Source organism: Dicentrarchus labrax, unplaced genomic scaffold (genome assembly GCF_905237075.1).
Source record: "Dicentrarchus labrax unplaced genomic scaffold, dlabrax2021, whole genome shotgun sequence".
In the NCBI taxonomy this organism is placed as follows: domain Eukaryota; kingdom Metazoa; phylum Chordata; class Actinopteri; family Moronidae; genus Dicentrarchus; species Dicentrarchus labrax.
The window spans coordinates 26,886,518-26,902,579 of NW_026136707.1; the positions used below are offsets into that span (position 1 = coordinate 26,886,518).

The 16,062-nt window shown below is 38.8% G+C and overlaps 1 protein-coding gene across 5 annotated transcripts in view; it reads left to right on the top strand.

Annotated features, from left to right (window-relative positions):
* Nucleotides 1-16,062, top strand: part of grik2 (glutamate receptor, ionotropic, kainate 2) — a 261,749-nt gene that overhangs the window by 186,009 nt on the left and 59,678 nt on the right. For all 5 annotated transcript variants that reach the window (XM_051407269.1, XM_051407264.1, XM_051407267.1 and 2 more), the window contains 2 exons: nt 2,458-2,664; nt 9,604-9,827. In XM_051407269.1, the coding sequence (XP_051263229.1) occupies nt 2,458-2,664; nt 9,604-9,827 (431 nt within the window). The remainder of the gene's footprint in view (nt 1-2,457; nt 2,665-9,603; nt 9,828-16,062) is intronic.

Here is a 16,062-nt window from a genome sequence, read left to right on the forward strand (position 1 = left end):
GCATACAGTAATAAAAGTCCGTAGTCCTTACCTGTGTGGATTTAAAAAAAACACTGGCGTGCTCATTACCACTGAAGCAGTGTTTCAGTTACCATGGTGATTGGAAGAAAGGGATCCACTGCTCTTACCTTGGGTTGTTAGATGTCGCACTGAATGTGTTACTCACATAGTACACATATCACATGCACATCACACGTCTGACAGCCGTTGGTGTCGTCAACACTGCCATCGTATATATATTCCACTGGTTGGAATTTATGCCTGTTTTAAATACCAATATCTATTTACATTTTATTTATGTTCACCTTCAACTAGACGCCTGCACATACAGCGTGTTTTGGTGTTGGAACTGTATGTGTTGACATTGTAGGTGCTCTGGTATTGATCTGTGTGTGGACAGTGTTTTCTGCTCTTTCATCAAGATTACATCAGTATCCTTGCATTCATGTAGCTGCTGAGGTATAATGTTGCAGCACATGAGCTACAGTAGATATAACATATTGTATATAATGAGCTGGGTCAGCAATGATACAAATTTATGGCTGCAGTGTGGTCAAAGTGAGGCTAGTTGAGCTGATATCCTATTTTTACTTCACGGCAGCGATGGGGAAGATTTACATTATTACAAATTATAAGTGGTGAACTCAGTGGTACTAAACATAACTACTTTGTACTATAAATAAACACTTATCTACAACTGAGCCATAGTCTAATATTCACATGTGATAACAATTCCACACATAACGTAAGATGTGTTTCATTATCGGGGCTCAAGCAGTTTCAAACATTTTACATGTGAATTTACATCACACATTTACACTAGTGGGTTTTGGATATTTTACATGTGCTGAATGTTAACATAGAAACATATAGTTCTAAAAATTTGATTTAAAGCTGCAGTAGGTAACTTTTCTAAAAATAACTTTTTGTCATATTTAATATAAATTGTCTTTCTGTTTTGGCTCTGATTGGTTGTTTTTGTACAGGCCAATCCGGTTGATTCTTACAAATGCCATTAGGAGCACCAGTAGGAGCCAGAGGAACCAGATTGTTTCACAGATTATGTGTTTCATGTACTTCTGTCAGAATATAGTGAAAGTTTCAGCAAATATTACAAAAAGATTTTTAGAAAAGTTACCTACTGCAGCTTTAACCTTAATCCTACTGACAAACCCCAGAGGTATACTATACTGTGTCATATCTCATACACACTTTATTCTATCATTCTATCAAACACATTTTTCATGACTTTGTCATTTAGTTTGTCCTTAATGATTTCATATCACTGTTGTTTCTGTTTCAATTAGTGCTTTTTAAAAATACAGCTGTAATAGGGTTGTGGGGCATTTCATATGTGAAACATAAGTTACATAGGTTTCTGGATATTTCATATGCGATACATGGATTTCACATGTATTGTGTGTAAGAAAGAAAAGAATAATAAGAAAAAAACACAAATATGATTTTATATTTCGATTTTAAAAGAAAACTGTCACTGTTGTACCTGTTTTTGCTCCATAATCTAACATTTCTATCCTCACAGCGGTGGTATCATTATCCTCAACATCTGTCTGCTATCACTGTTAAAAGGCAAATATATGATATACTGCAAAAACAGCCTATTTGTTTGGGCTGCCACTACTAGTGAAAAGAACATCTTCTGGCCTGCATCCTATTAAAACCCCAGCCAGCGGAATGTGTCAGAGCCCGTTAGCAATCTTAAATGATTTTTCTCTTCAGTCATGGCACAGTTATATTATAAACAACACCTGCCTGACAATATATTTTTGGATTTATTTGTCTGAGAGAGACAAGGAAGTCGTAGAAATGAGGGACATGCAGCGAGAATGAGTGTCTAAGGCTAACAAAGACAGATGGTAGTACAGAGGTATAGACGGGAGGAAGCGGGAGGAGGAGGACGCTTTACAGGGAGTGAAGCGTGGAGGAAAGAGAGGGGAAGGACATGGCGGAGGAGACGCTCGGTAGACGGGAGGGAGAAAAGAAGCAGTATGAAAGAAGACATTAGTAATCTGCCCAGCTGTTTGTGTGAACAGAGCTGATGCGCCGGCTCTTGCTCTCTCTTTTTGTGTCCGTCTATCAGGATCTCTTATCTTATTGACAAAGCATGTGGTGCACTGAAAGCTGGGCCTGGGCCCAAAGCCAGCCTACTGAGCCTGAGAGGAGCACAGAGTCATTGATATAGGGGATTATCTCTTATTATGGTCATGCCTCACTTTGCACCCACCCTACCTCACATCACAGGATGGGGACTGCTGGCAAGTGCACACACACACACAAACACAGCAGCTTTACTAGCCGAGCCAGTGTGTGTTTGGGCTTGGGCGGCTCAAAAGCCTATCTTGCACATCAGACACCCTCTCAGATAGGCCTTATCAGTAGGTAAAAGATGCCAAGTGCTGCAGAGACTCATTCCTCCTCCTCTATTTCACCTGACAGGAAGAGCCATACGTGATGTTCAAGAAATCTGACAAGCCGCTGTATGGGAACGACCGCTTTGAGGGCTTTTGCATAGACCTGCTGAGAGAGCTCGCCAACATCCTGGGCTTCACTTACGAGGTCCGCCTGGTGGAAGATGGGAAATACGGTGCCCAGGATGAGAATACGGGCCAATGGAATGGCATGGTCAAGGAGCTAATGGACCACGTGAGTCTCTAAAGATCATTATTAAAAGGGGTGCATGGGTGTGAGCCCAGGAAACTTATACCCTAAAAAATGCGAGGTTAAAAAAAAAGAAAAAATGTAGGTAGTTTTTAATTACACTGATAACTAACACAGCAAGATGGGTTCTTATTAACTAAAATGCTGGGTTAATTCTACCACTGAAATTAGTTAAATATTTTATCCAAATGTTGGGTTTCATTAACTGGAATGTTGTGTTACTTCTACCTCATGTTTTGTTACTGTAACATCTATAGAAGAAAATTTTATTTTAGTAGACTACACATATCTATTAAACTTAGAATTAAATTAAATAAAAAAAATACAACCAAGAATTGGTAATGGAAACCATAAATGTATGCATTGCACTTTTAAGCAATTTCAGAAAATATGCATTGGATCATTCCAGTTTATACAACTTGGGTCTTATTTTCGTAGTTTTGGCCAATGCTTTATGTCGTTATGATACGATGTACACACCAATTTGGTGGTGAAACTGAAAGTGAAATGTTGGAATAACCAACTATTATTGCTTGGGATAATAGGAAGCCATTTTGACATGAAATAGTAGGGTAAACACAGGTGTTACCAATTAACCTTAATTATTAAGCATCATTGGTAACACCTGTGTTTACCCTACTATTTCATGTCAAAATGGCTGTTGTGAAAAAGGTCTAGTCCCTACTTCATACTAGTTGTAATAAACTGGACGTTGTAATAAGCATTGCAGAGTGGAAGGAAATAATAAAAAGGTCTCCAGGAATAAGTTTACTCACATAAAAATGATAAACAGACAAACTCAAAAAGACTACACTAAGTCTAAATCCTGTCACAATACAACAAATTCCCTTCTTCTTTGTATGTTTATTGTTTATTAAGGATCCCCATTAAAAGCACATGCATGTACCTTTAGTCTTCCTGGTATCAAAAATAAAGTACAAACATACAATAAAAAAACATAAACTTAAAATGTAATGGTACCAGACAAACCGACTAATGAGTGAAAACAAGAATAAAGTGATAACAGACAACAATTTAATACATATAAAAACAAAACAATAAAACAAACAAAACAAAACAATCAGACCAATATACATGTAGGGGTATGTTCTTGTTATATGGCAAAATATTTCTTTATGTGCTTTCTAAAAGTTGTTTTGTTGTTAACAGTAGATATGATATATTTGGCCCGAGCATTCCAGAGTGCTGCTGACCTGTATGTGACAGTAATTTTACAAAAATTTGTTCTTGGAGCTTGGAGCGTTATGTGCCCCGAGGCTGCACCTCTTGTGCTATAACAATGCACAGAGGCCATATGTACCTGATGAGCTAAACTGAAAGGGTTGTTGGTACTAATGATACTCCAAAGTAGCATTAAGAGAGAACAGAACAAGCAATTCAAATGTCAGAAAAGATCAGCTTTGTTGATCCAATGCAGGAAAGTATCACAGTACCAAAATAGATGCACAGTACAACAGAAGGAGCCCAAAAAACTATAGTAGCACTAAGGCTGGGTACTGAACTGCAGTACCTTCTTCTTCTTCTTCTTCTTCTTCTTCTTCTTCTTCTTCTCTTCTTCTCTTCTTCTTCTTCTTCTTTTTCTTCTTCTTTTTCTTCTGTGGATTAGACAGACAAGATGCAACAATGGTGGATATGTGCCAAACTGTTTGTTATTAATATTACTTTGACAGGTATTTATATTCATTATATAGTCCAATACTGTACAGATGCCCAGGGACTATGGCTTATTAGCTAACTCTGCTACATTTGCATTTGAGTGCAATGATTGATTTGCATTCCCTGGTAAATAAATAAATGAAAGATAGGTACTGCAATGTGTAATGTAAGATTTATTTCAGAGAATTAGTATCAAAAAATGCGTCATTCAGGAACCAGAATCAAAATCAAGGTATTGCTACCAATATTGAAAAAACGATACCCAGCCCAGAGTACTATATACAGTGCAATCAATTGTCACCTGTTAGGCAGTTTTCACATTTTTGCTCTCTGTCCACCTCAAGCATGCTCTCTTGTATATTAAGATCAGGTTTTACAGATGTGCCAAACCTGTTCTCATTTTTTTCATTCTATCTTGGTGCTAGTTTCATGATTTAAACATTAGTGTGAACTGTCATATCAACATCTATTACCATCTAAATGTTTGACCAGGAATAAGATGTAATGAGGAGGAGCATTACACTGAGACACACTAAGGGGGAAAGAAAGTGAAAAAGAAAGAATAGGGAGGTAACAGATGCTATTTGAGAGTATAGTGATGCGAGGATAACATAGATTCTGATGTGACTTCTTTCCCCTACAGAGCTTATTAAAACACACACACACACAAGCACACACAATCTGCTCACAGTGTAGATCATTACACCCGACAAAGTCCCAGTTAGGATAAACTGCATGGGCAGAAAAATATCCGGCGCTGCACGGCCGATAGTCGATAGCTGACCCCATTAGAAGCAGCACCCACGAGGGGTCAAGTCTCCCTTAACTCCTCTAGACTTGTCTTCTGCTTCTGCGCTTGATCAGCGCAGTGATTGGCTGTCATGACAGATAGTCTGGTCTTTAATGGGTGAAAGGCCCAATCCCCTGCGAGAAGATGTTCAGCGTGGGTTTGCCCCACTTTTTGCGCAGGGTCCTGGCTTGACTTAGACAGATGGTAATTGCAGCCGACAGGCCCTCAGAAGACTGGGGAGTGTGGACTCACAGGGAAGAAGTTCAGTTTAGGAAGAAATGCTGAATTGAGCTGAACAAGTTGAAAACAGCCCGTCAAAGGAGTTTAGCAAAATTATCTTTGCTCTGTCTAATGTTCAAAGTGGACTAAATACGTCCTGATGTATTTACACTGCATAGGGCTGCGTCAGAGTAGTCTGGGCAAATTCAGAGATGCCTGATATCAGCAAGACTTTTCATGTATCATGAGTTACAGCAAGCTCAGTTCATCCTCGAGTGATATATGGCAACCTTCAGAAGACAAAAAGGATATATCTTTGAGAAATGAACCACTTGACCTTGCTGTGAATGTTTAGCATTTATAGTCACAATGCAGCCCGAGATTTATTAACTGTCAACAGCACAACACACTTTTCACCCAAGATATGGTAACGTGACTTTCCTAGGCAGCCTCTATACTTCTCTTCTTTCTATCTCTAAAGCACACATCTCACATATAGGCACGCCTTCTGTGCTTGCCAAAACAAGGGATTATGCTGTATTATAAATAACTCTATAGAAACGTTCATGTTAAGTGGTGCAAAAAGCTTCTTGTGTTCAGAGTAAATTCTATAAGAAAACCTTTTTCCACTGCAGCACCTTAAGGTAATACATTTTTTATTCATGCACATGATCAATTTTGCGATTTTGGACTATTTTGCTTCCATAACATTCTTTCTGAGTAGTGGAAAGACAATGCCCAAAATAAACATTTAGGGGTTTATTTGAGTACCCTTTGTCTGTTTGCGTCTGTAGATTTCACCTAAACTTAGCATTAGATAATGCCTCATATATAATTTATAGCCTAATTAATATCACATTTATTTTCTTAAAACATTGCCATTTTTTATTTGTGATTACAGTATCTTTTGATTTACGGAGTGAAAAAAAAAAACCTCTGTAAAAACCTTTGACCCCAATTTTTTAACAAAATGAAATGAAACAATATTGTTATGGCTGTTGACCATACATTCTGATTTATGGATATCCAAAAGTCCTTCTGTAAATTCTTGACTCAAATGTGCAACAAAATGAATCAAGGATTTTAAACCTGGCTTTATCTAATGTTCAGATTTCTGTTCTGGAAAATGTATGCAAATTAGCAAATTTTGATTACATAAAATATAATTTGCATATTTATACATAACATTTCAGAAAACTTGTGATACAAAAAATAATTGCCTTCATGTAAATAATCAACTGGGGAAGTTTCATGATGATATCTATTCTGTCCCTAACAAACCCTAACTCTTAACTCTTACAACGTGGTGTCACAATTGTCTCAGGTTCTGCTTTTGTTTCCACTGTTCTTTACCTCATTTGGGGTGCTAGAATTTTGAAAATCATTATCTGTCACACCGAGGACACATAAAACCCAAGAGTATCCACCATTGTATTACTGCATCTATATCTACCAGATAGAAAAAAGATTCTGTAGAAAAGAAACAAGCAAAAAAGGAAGACCAAAGAAGAACTCTTGTTGGGAAAACAGAGATCCAAGTCCTCATTAGTATTTGGAGAGAGGAAGCTACTTAGATTGAGCAGAATCAGTGGTTTGAATTGAAATCGTAAATTTACAAAGTAGTGCGAGACATTGGATTTCATTTGGAGCCACATACGAGCGGACCCCCAACAGAGCCCTGCCTTGGCATATATAAGTGTGTCGTGTTTATGTAAGTGTGAATAAAAGGATAACAATAATAGCACCACTTCTTATGTTGTTGTGTGACAAATAACCACTTACAACCAAGCAGTGCATAAGAACGATGTAGTTGGTTCGGCACTAAAAGACAAAAAAAAATCTAGTCTTGTGGGGCAAGGTCTCAAGTTAATTGCTTCTGAACATTCTTCATCCTCCTTAACTGCCCATTATATCGATGTTAGAAGTATTTTCAGGCTTGATGCATTAGTGATGTCTAATCTGCTTTGGGACACAAGTGGAAACCAAACTCCTGAGGCTGCAAGAATGTTCTGACCAACACTTAATCACAGTCTACAACTGTCAAGCCCATTGAGCCTTATTCAGTGTTTGAATTGGACCAAAAACAACCTTAACCCTAACCACAACATAACCTTAACCCTAATTCTTTTGTTGTTTTTTTAAACTTTTTAACAATGACATTTTCAGTGCTTTTTTCTTAGACACTTTTATGCAGTTGTTTAGGAGTACCTCACCAGAATTGCTGTATGCTAGGTTTGAGAAATACAAAGGGCCAAACTGAACGTGCTAGTTTTAGGGCATGCATCAATGTAGTTTTTTTTAGACAGTTATTTAATAACTTCTATTGCATAACCCTTGGAAAAGCTACTGGTGACCTCAATGGTGGGTATGGCCTTTCTTACCCGAGGTGGCAGTACTCAGACTTTAGGGTAAAAAAATCAGAACGCTGGTACTCATTACCGGCGAGTACCAGGCACTGGTCTTATCCCCAGAAGAGGTTGTAAAATGCTGTTTGAAACAGTTAGCAGTTGCATAAGAGATATTTAAAGAAATATCCTTGCTTGGCTAACAACAGGACATAATAGGTATGTCCATAAAACCAGTGCTTGTTCTTTTTTGGTGGATGAAAGCTTTTACTAAACTATAATTTTCTAGTGTTTTCTATAGTAGAGGCTTTCAAAGCGGGAGGCCAGCCTCCCCAGGGGGGCTCCAAATGGTTTCACAGGAAGCTCAGTGAATGGAAGTGCAAAAATATTACATAAATTATTAGTTATCAAAGGGAGATCATATAGAATAGCTTAAATGTGTGTGATTTGTTTAAAGAGATAGTCATTTTGGTAAAATGTACACTTTCCCAGAGTCCAAAACATAATAAATGTCTTAGGACAGACCTTTTTTTCTACAATAAACATGTTTATGAAGCTATTATTAACACTTATATAGTCAAGGTACAGTGGCCCGGATGTGCCAATGGAGTCAGATTACTCAGATTGAGCAGAATCAGTGGTTAGAATTGAAATTGTAAAATGACAAAGTGGTTTGAGGCATTGGATTTCATTTGGAGCCACTGACTGGCAGACCCCCAACAGAGCCCTGCCTTGGCATATACAAGTGTCTTATGTTTATGTAAGTGCAAATAAAAAGAATGGCACCTCTTCTTACATTGTTGTCTGACAAATAACAACTTACTTCACTATCAATAATTTGTGCCCTTATATGGCATATATTTGAAATTTTCTGCTTTGTGGGTATGCAATAAAAAAAGCTTCTCAAAGTTCTTAAAAGTTCATGTTATTGGAAGCCAGGGGTTATAGGTTGTTAAGTTCTTGCTGTGGAAAAGGATTACAGGTGTCCCAAGATTTGCTGCAAATGTGATACAATTTCTGCTTTTTGGAACTGTGGCGAAGATGAAAATAAACCGATGCACTTAGCACTTTGTAGGCTACTCTTTAAACTAATGGACATAAAACCTCAGCAGGACTCTCGTATGTGGGAATCAAAAGGAAATTTCTGTGAAGATGTGATGGGCAGAATTTCCAGAAATAACTTTAAACTTTTGAAGGTCAAGGTCATCATTTGTTGAACATGTGTTTTTATCAGTATTTTTCACAATGTAACATCTTGACATTGTAGGATTGTCTTTTTAGGAGTGGCCTTTTTAAATGGAATGCTGCATAACATGTTTTACCCTTTACAGTCAAAGTTTTGGACTCTCACACACAATAAAGAACAATGTGGCTCAGACTGTGTATTAAAGTCAAACCTTAAGCTATACCAGTCTAATCATAGCTAGACCATTGGGAGGAAAGCAAAATTAACAGTTCTCCTGTTGGTCATTTCCTCCTACAGTCCAACCACTGCAGATCGTGTCGTCATGAATTATTGGTATGACAAGGACTTTTTATCTTAGTGCTCTAAAGCACTGGCAACTTGTCACATCTTGTATGTATCTCCCAGTACATCATATTAAGTATAGTGCTATGATACGCTACAGCTCCCAGCCATCCTAACAAAAAGAAAAAGTAGGTAAAGGAAATAAATGAATGCTTTGATTTAGGTTCCAGAGAGAGAAAGGTGAGTTTAGTAGTGGGAGTATACTTGATGGGTGGAAAGAGAAAGAGGGCTTTAAATTTCTCGCTAAGTGCCAGACTGTCCCAGTGTGTAAAGACCCTGTTTTCCTAATTTGATTGCCTCTAAACGCTTCCTGTGCCCGTGACTTATGGCCTATCTCTCTTCCCTTTTATGCTTCCTGTTGACAGAGAGCTGATCTGGCAGTGGCTCCCCTCGCCATCACATACGTGCGCGAGAAGGTTATCGACTTCTCCAAGCCCTTCATGACGCTGGGTATAAGTATACTGTACCGCAAGCCCAACGGGACCAACCCTGGGGTCTTCTCCTTCCTCAACCCCCTCTCGCCCGATATCTGGATGTATATTCTGCTGGCTTACTTGGGTGTCAGTTGTGTGCTGTTTGTCATAGCCAGGTAACATGCCACTTCCAGCGATCACAGCCTCACACACAGTCAGACACGTGCTTTAGCTGCCATCACTCGGCCTCGCCCATCTGACTAACAACAGGCTAATCTCTGTAATTACAGGATCCCGAGCTCACCACTCAGTGACAGTGCTGACACTAATCAACGGTCATGTATCAAAGCTCAGACTCCACGTCATTGCTGTGTAACGTGTTTATTGCAGTTTAACCATGATCACACAAATATTTGCCATTTTCTCCAGCATTAGACATTTGTAAAATGTTCGTAGAGTATCTTGTTTTAAATTGGCACTCGGCATGGCTGCTAGGTTACTCTGGGCCTGCTTCTACTCACATTTGTACCAGTAAATAAAACCACAGGAGATGCAGACATATACAGGAACACAGACCTGAGACAGAGAAGTCGTAGGCCTATCAGCGGTTTGAGGGTTGTGTGTGTGCTTCCGAGAGAGTGGCAGAAAGGTTGTGCACTCATATGGATATGTGTGCGTAAGTGTGTGTTTGGGATGTGTCGAGCTCGATGTGAACACTGCTGCTCCTCTCCCACCTTTCCCTCACTGTCCCCAGTGTCTCAGAGTTCATGCTGTCTTTTCTTTTCTCTTGTTTCCTTCACCTTGCTTCAAATACACCTATGACTCAGAGATATCTTTTTTTCTGCTTGTTTTGGTCCATTTACTGGCAAACCCAACAGGATATGGACTTACAAGTAGCTAGTTTATTAGAGTTTTGAGCTGTCACCTCACCAAGCATTTTGTTGGAAAAGTAAAATCTTATTGTAGTCCTTGTAACCTTTGTTTATTATCTGTACTGTCACCACTTACCCTCTCTGGTGTTAATAGCAGCTGACTATTCATAAAGATACAGCCAAGTATATCTGTCCAGACTGCTTTAGTATGCTAGGCTTTCAAAGCATAAAGAACTCTTGGCTATCAAATGTTGTTTCTCCCATAAAACCTCACATTTAGCGTTATTCTTTGTAGTTGCTTTGGATTACTTTCTCACTTCTCCACCAAAGCTCTCTTATAAGTGGGGCTACGACCTGCAATTTCAGGTCTCTTACTGCAGTTAATCGGTGCCACCCAAGTTCAAATGGCATTGCACTTGTTCAAAGAAACTGGACCCATGGAGGGAGTGCTGCAGAGTTTAAATACATTGCTCTAAATATGCTTGTTGTGAACATTTCTAAAGCTGTACAAGGTTCTAGAACCCGTTAGGAGTTGTGCTAATGGTGTTGGAAGGTAATGAAATTGTACTAAGGGTATGTTGAGTTGGTGGTTGACCAATATAAAAATGCAGGAATGCAGGTACTATAACTGCTTTAGATAGAAACATTCTTTGAATCAGAGATATTTCAGCAAGGAGAGAGCGTTTGCTCTGTTGGTATCACTGAATGTCACCCAACCCTAACTATGCTATAAGAAAACCTGCATCCATTGGTAGGTGTTATAACAGATACAAGAAGCTTATTATTTGCTTCTATGTCTATAAAGTTCAGTTTGATGATGCAGGCAACATCAAGAATGCTTCGGCTGGTGAAATGATACAACACATCATTTGTACCAGTTGTCTTTCCTTTTAGCGACTTTACTCAGACAAGTCCATTCAGTTGATGAAACTAGGCCAATATTTTTTGAAGGCTCACTCACTCGAGTGATCTAATGGCTCTTATTCAGCCAGTTTGAAGCATGGTGAATAAAAAAAGACAAAGAAAAGTATATGTTAACTCTAAAACTTTTGGGAGACATCGGCTCTCTTGAGGCCGTGGCCCGACAGTTTTACTGTTAACGCACGTGTGTTTTTCCGATGTTACTGGCGATATGATCACACAAGAGAATAAAAAGCGGCAACTGTCATCTAAGTTGGCTCAGAATATGCACCTATCTGTATTTAATATCACAATAAGTAAGTGTTTGGGTAAGTGTATACATTTCCCCCTCACTTTATTCCTTCTTCTCTCCTGTATACATAGATGCATGCTGGGCTACAGTTGCATGTTTTTGCTGTAGAATGTAGCACATTCAACAGTCTCACAAAATTTCATGAAATGAGAAGTCTAAAAGGCAGATTGCGTATTGTGAACAGATAATGTTGTGTGAAACAATTGTAATAATAATAATAATTAGCTTGTGCAGTTGAACTATCATAGCCAAATATCTTCTCACGTTCTTCCCCTTGTGGTATGTAGCCATGCAGATAGTTGAGCTAATATTTGCCCAGGTTATTTGTCTCTGAGATTTTGTACCTTTACTCCAATGCAATGGAGGTGAATATAGCTTTTGGTGCCCACCACATAATTTAACAGGCAACATGTCTTACCAGAAAGAGTGCTCCCGTTTTTCTAGATAATCCACAGGCCTAGCTGTAAACAGTTTTCACTCAATTTCACCTATTTAAACTGGAAAAATCCAGAGACAGATATCTAAAAAAAAACGGAACTATCTACATGGCTAGATACTATGTGTTAAGTGAGTTAACCGATTATTTAATAAAATCACTATGGGATCAGATAAATGTGAAAACTTTGTACCTTAGTGTGGTGGGGTACGCTCCCCTAGTGCAGGTGAGTGCAGTGTTAGTGCTTGTGAATGCAGTCCCATGCCTGACTCCTTCCCTAACCAACTTCATAATCAGGCCAGGTTATATAAGGCACCTGCTGGCCTATGCTCTCTTCTTTCGCTCCTATCCTGCTGACAACGGCAAAATACGGTGAGGGCAATAAGGGGAAGAATGGGGAAAGGACCAACCATGCCAACTGGGTAATTGCACCCAAGGAAATATTTTCTTAACCTCTAAGCTTAATTAATATTAATACTATTTATATAATTTGATTATTTCAATAAAGCAGTTGGTTTATTGTGAAAATGCATCTCTGTCTTACATCAGTAACGAGTCTGTGTGCCTTCATTATTTATCCAAATAATATTTAATTTTAGAGGTTAAGAAAATATTTCCTGGGATGCAATTCCCCAGCTGGTGTTGTTCGTCCTTTCCCCATTCTCCCCTTATTGCTCTCGCCAGACTAGCATATACTTTTTTTTCTGATCTGACTATAGCAGGAAAAGTCCCTTTTAAACCCTTACCAATCACAGCTTCATGTTTCACTGATATGGCAAATGGCTAGGTTTAGGTACAAGGACTGCTTGGTTGCATAAGCAACAAGTTCCTCCAATATGGCAATTAACTAGGGAATTACTATCACCATTGAAATAAAAACTACGAATAGTATAAAGTAATCCTGAGAGAACAAGGATTAGGAGAATAGGTACACTGGTAATTTACACCTCACAGTTCGTAGGCCAATTCTGGAGATTATGACTGTGAAAAGAAAGAAAGCTTAGCCCACAGTCACAACAACAGATAGTGGAATGTTTTCCTTATTTTTTTACCTTAATTCAAGGGAGGCGGGGCACAATCTTTGAGGCTGGAATTTTACACTTAACAGGCAGGTCCATTTAGAAAATAGTGCCACCTTAGTTTGGGTCCAAAAGAAAACAAACAGAAGGATAGACAAAAGTTGAAGCCCAAAAGTTAAATTCAGGTCAAATTCACCTGGATCCTGACTTTGGGTGTAGGCATTTGTGAGGACAGGTTAGGGTTAAGGTTTCCATTTAAGGTTAGGGTTTGACATTAACACAGCGATGGCAAAACCCATCGAACAGAAACGCATTCATACACTAATGCACAGCATCAGGAGCAATTCAGGGTTCAGTATCTTGCTCAAGGCTATTTCGACGTGTGGCGGGAGGAGCCGGGGATCGAACCAACAACCTTCCGATTAGTGGACGACCCACTCTGCCCCCCCCCCACCCCCACCTCCTACAGAAGAGGTTTCTTGTCAGTTAAATGTAATTTATTTTTTAGGTATTTGATGCTACCATTGTGCTGGGAACAATCTCTGCTTAACATTTACATCCAGGTTTTATTCAGATTCATAAAAAACCTTCTTTGTACAATGTCCTCCACTGAATCATGGAGGGAAAATTCATTTATTTTACCTTCTGTTCACATACGTCATTTGTATGTTTACAAAGCACACTCATTTCACAAACGTTTGTGAGACCAAACTGTCTAGCAGCATACATTTGACAGGCAATACCTAATAGTACAACAAGGTTTATTTATTTATATACTGTTTATATATGTGTGTACACATTGCACATTTTATCTATGTATGCTTGTGTTTGTGCTGTACTGTGTGACTGACTGTTTGTATGAGTGGGAGACTGACAGAGACCGAATACTAGGACTGACAGTGCTAGAGGCAGAGCAGCTTCTCTTCACCATGTGTAGGTCCGTACCACATGGCTGCACAGCTAAAAACACATGATTACTCTGTTGTTGCTTCTGCCTGCCCTCATATCTCCAGTTACTGATGTTAACGTTACTGGTTGTTATTGCTCTTATGTTCCCTCTAATGACATCAATAGCACTGCTGCTGCTTCTGGCACAGGTGATGAAACAGCAGGGGGGAAAAAACAACCTCTATAGTACATCACACCCCTGCTAAAGCCTGTGCATTATCACCTTGTTACACTTTGGAGAATCAAATTCCCTACATCCTACACATCAAGCGAATAAGATGAGCAAGACGCAGAGGTAAAGCTTGGCGACAGTTATCGATCAGGACGTTTGTGCAGAACATTCCTTGTCTTTCTCTCATTATGACTCATCATATTGACACCGAGTTGTCGCCTGTCTTGCTCAAAATTAGAATAGTTCTCTGTGTGCAAAGTCTTTCTTCCTTCACATCAAAGTGTAATCTATCTGTCTTTGAATGAAAAGCCTTTGGTTAAGTACGTGCTCATGTTAAAGGCACACCCCTCATCACGTGGTTGAAAATCTCTTCTGAATCCCATGCAGTCATCTAAGTAGGACGTTCTGGATATATGCTTGTACATTTCTTATGAAAAACTCAAATGGAGTGTTGAGTCTTATTAAGTAGGAGAAGACTAACAGTTGACCCTTCCTGCCCCTTGTATTCGCTGTGTTCTACAGTTGAGCAAGCCTTGGTCAGAACCTCAGTCATATGCTATGTGCTAGGCTGGTCTGTATTGACAGCTACATTTTGAAGATGGATAAATGATAAAAGCAACATTAAGTTAGCTAATGTTAGCAAATAGCTAGCAAACTAGCTAGCTAATCTACCTTATCTTTATCTAGCTAGTTACATCTGATCACTAATGTTAGCAAAACGCCAGCTAACAAGCCACCTAACTAGCTAATGATTTATTTAGATTTGCAAGGCTAGTTAGGTTTGGAGGTTCCAAAAGGCCTACTATGCAAATAAATACCTTCATGCAATAAGCTCCAATACATTCATGTCAGGTTTATCAAACAAAAACAAAGCTACATTACATTAGAAATGGTTCATAAAGACTGGACGATATATGATATTTAATACCAACATATATTTCATATATGTTATTATTATATAACATATATATTAAGGAGTACGGTCTAGACGTACTCCATTTGAAAAGTGTTCTGAGATCACTTTTGTTATGAATTGGCGCTATACAAATCAAATTGAATTGAATGTGTTCAGTCTGATGGGTAACAAAGATATACCACAGAGTTCCATGTGCAGTTGACAAACCACTGTCAGTACATATTGGTTGAATTTTAAAGCAAGTTGTCTGTGTTAGGCCAGTGTACAAAAAATTATTTACCCTGCACTTTTCATTATTGTTGCCCATTTTCCAAGGCACACCGTAATCTTTTGTGCTTTTGAATATGTTCTGTCTGTCTTTCAGTGCTGTACAGTACAGTACAGGCAAAGCATGGCAAAATAAGTTTTCAAAAGGACATTTCATATACAAAGTAAATGCTTGGAAGAAAGCATGTAGCATTAAAACATACATATACAGAAACAGCAATTTACAGAAAAATAAATCTTTGGTGGGATTTGGTCCTTTATTGTACACTATAGCATTCACGGTCAAAATCTCATGTGTGGACATATAAAGTCTATAATCTTGTTACAAAGAAACAGGACCATTCTGATTCTGTTGATTCATCTCCCCTGACATTGGTGTTATCGTGCGTATCATCGCTGGAGTTTTCGGCGGGATGACCCTGCCCCGGTAGAAAGATAAAAGCCTCACATTGTTTCTGCGCTGCTGGTGAATTTTTCACCTTTTTTTTCTGTCCACGCTTATCTCTGCACTGACCTTGCTCAAAGTTTCTCCCTCTGCAGCACAGATGACCTGAGATAATGTAAGGGC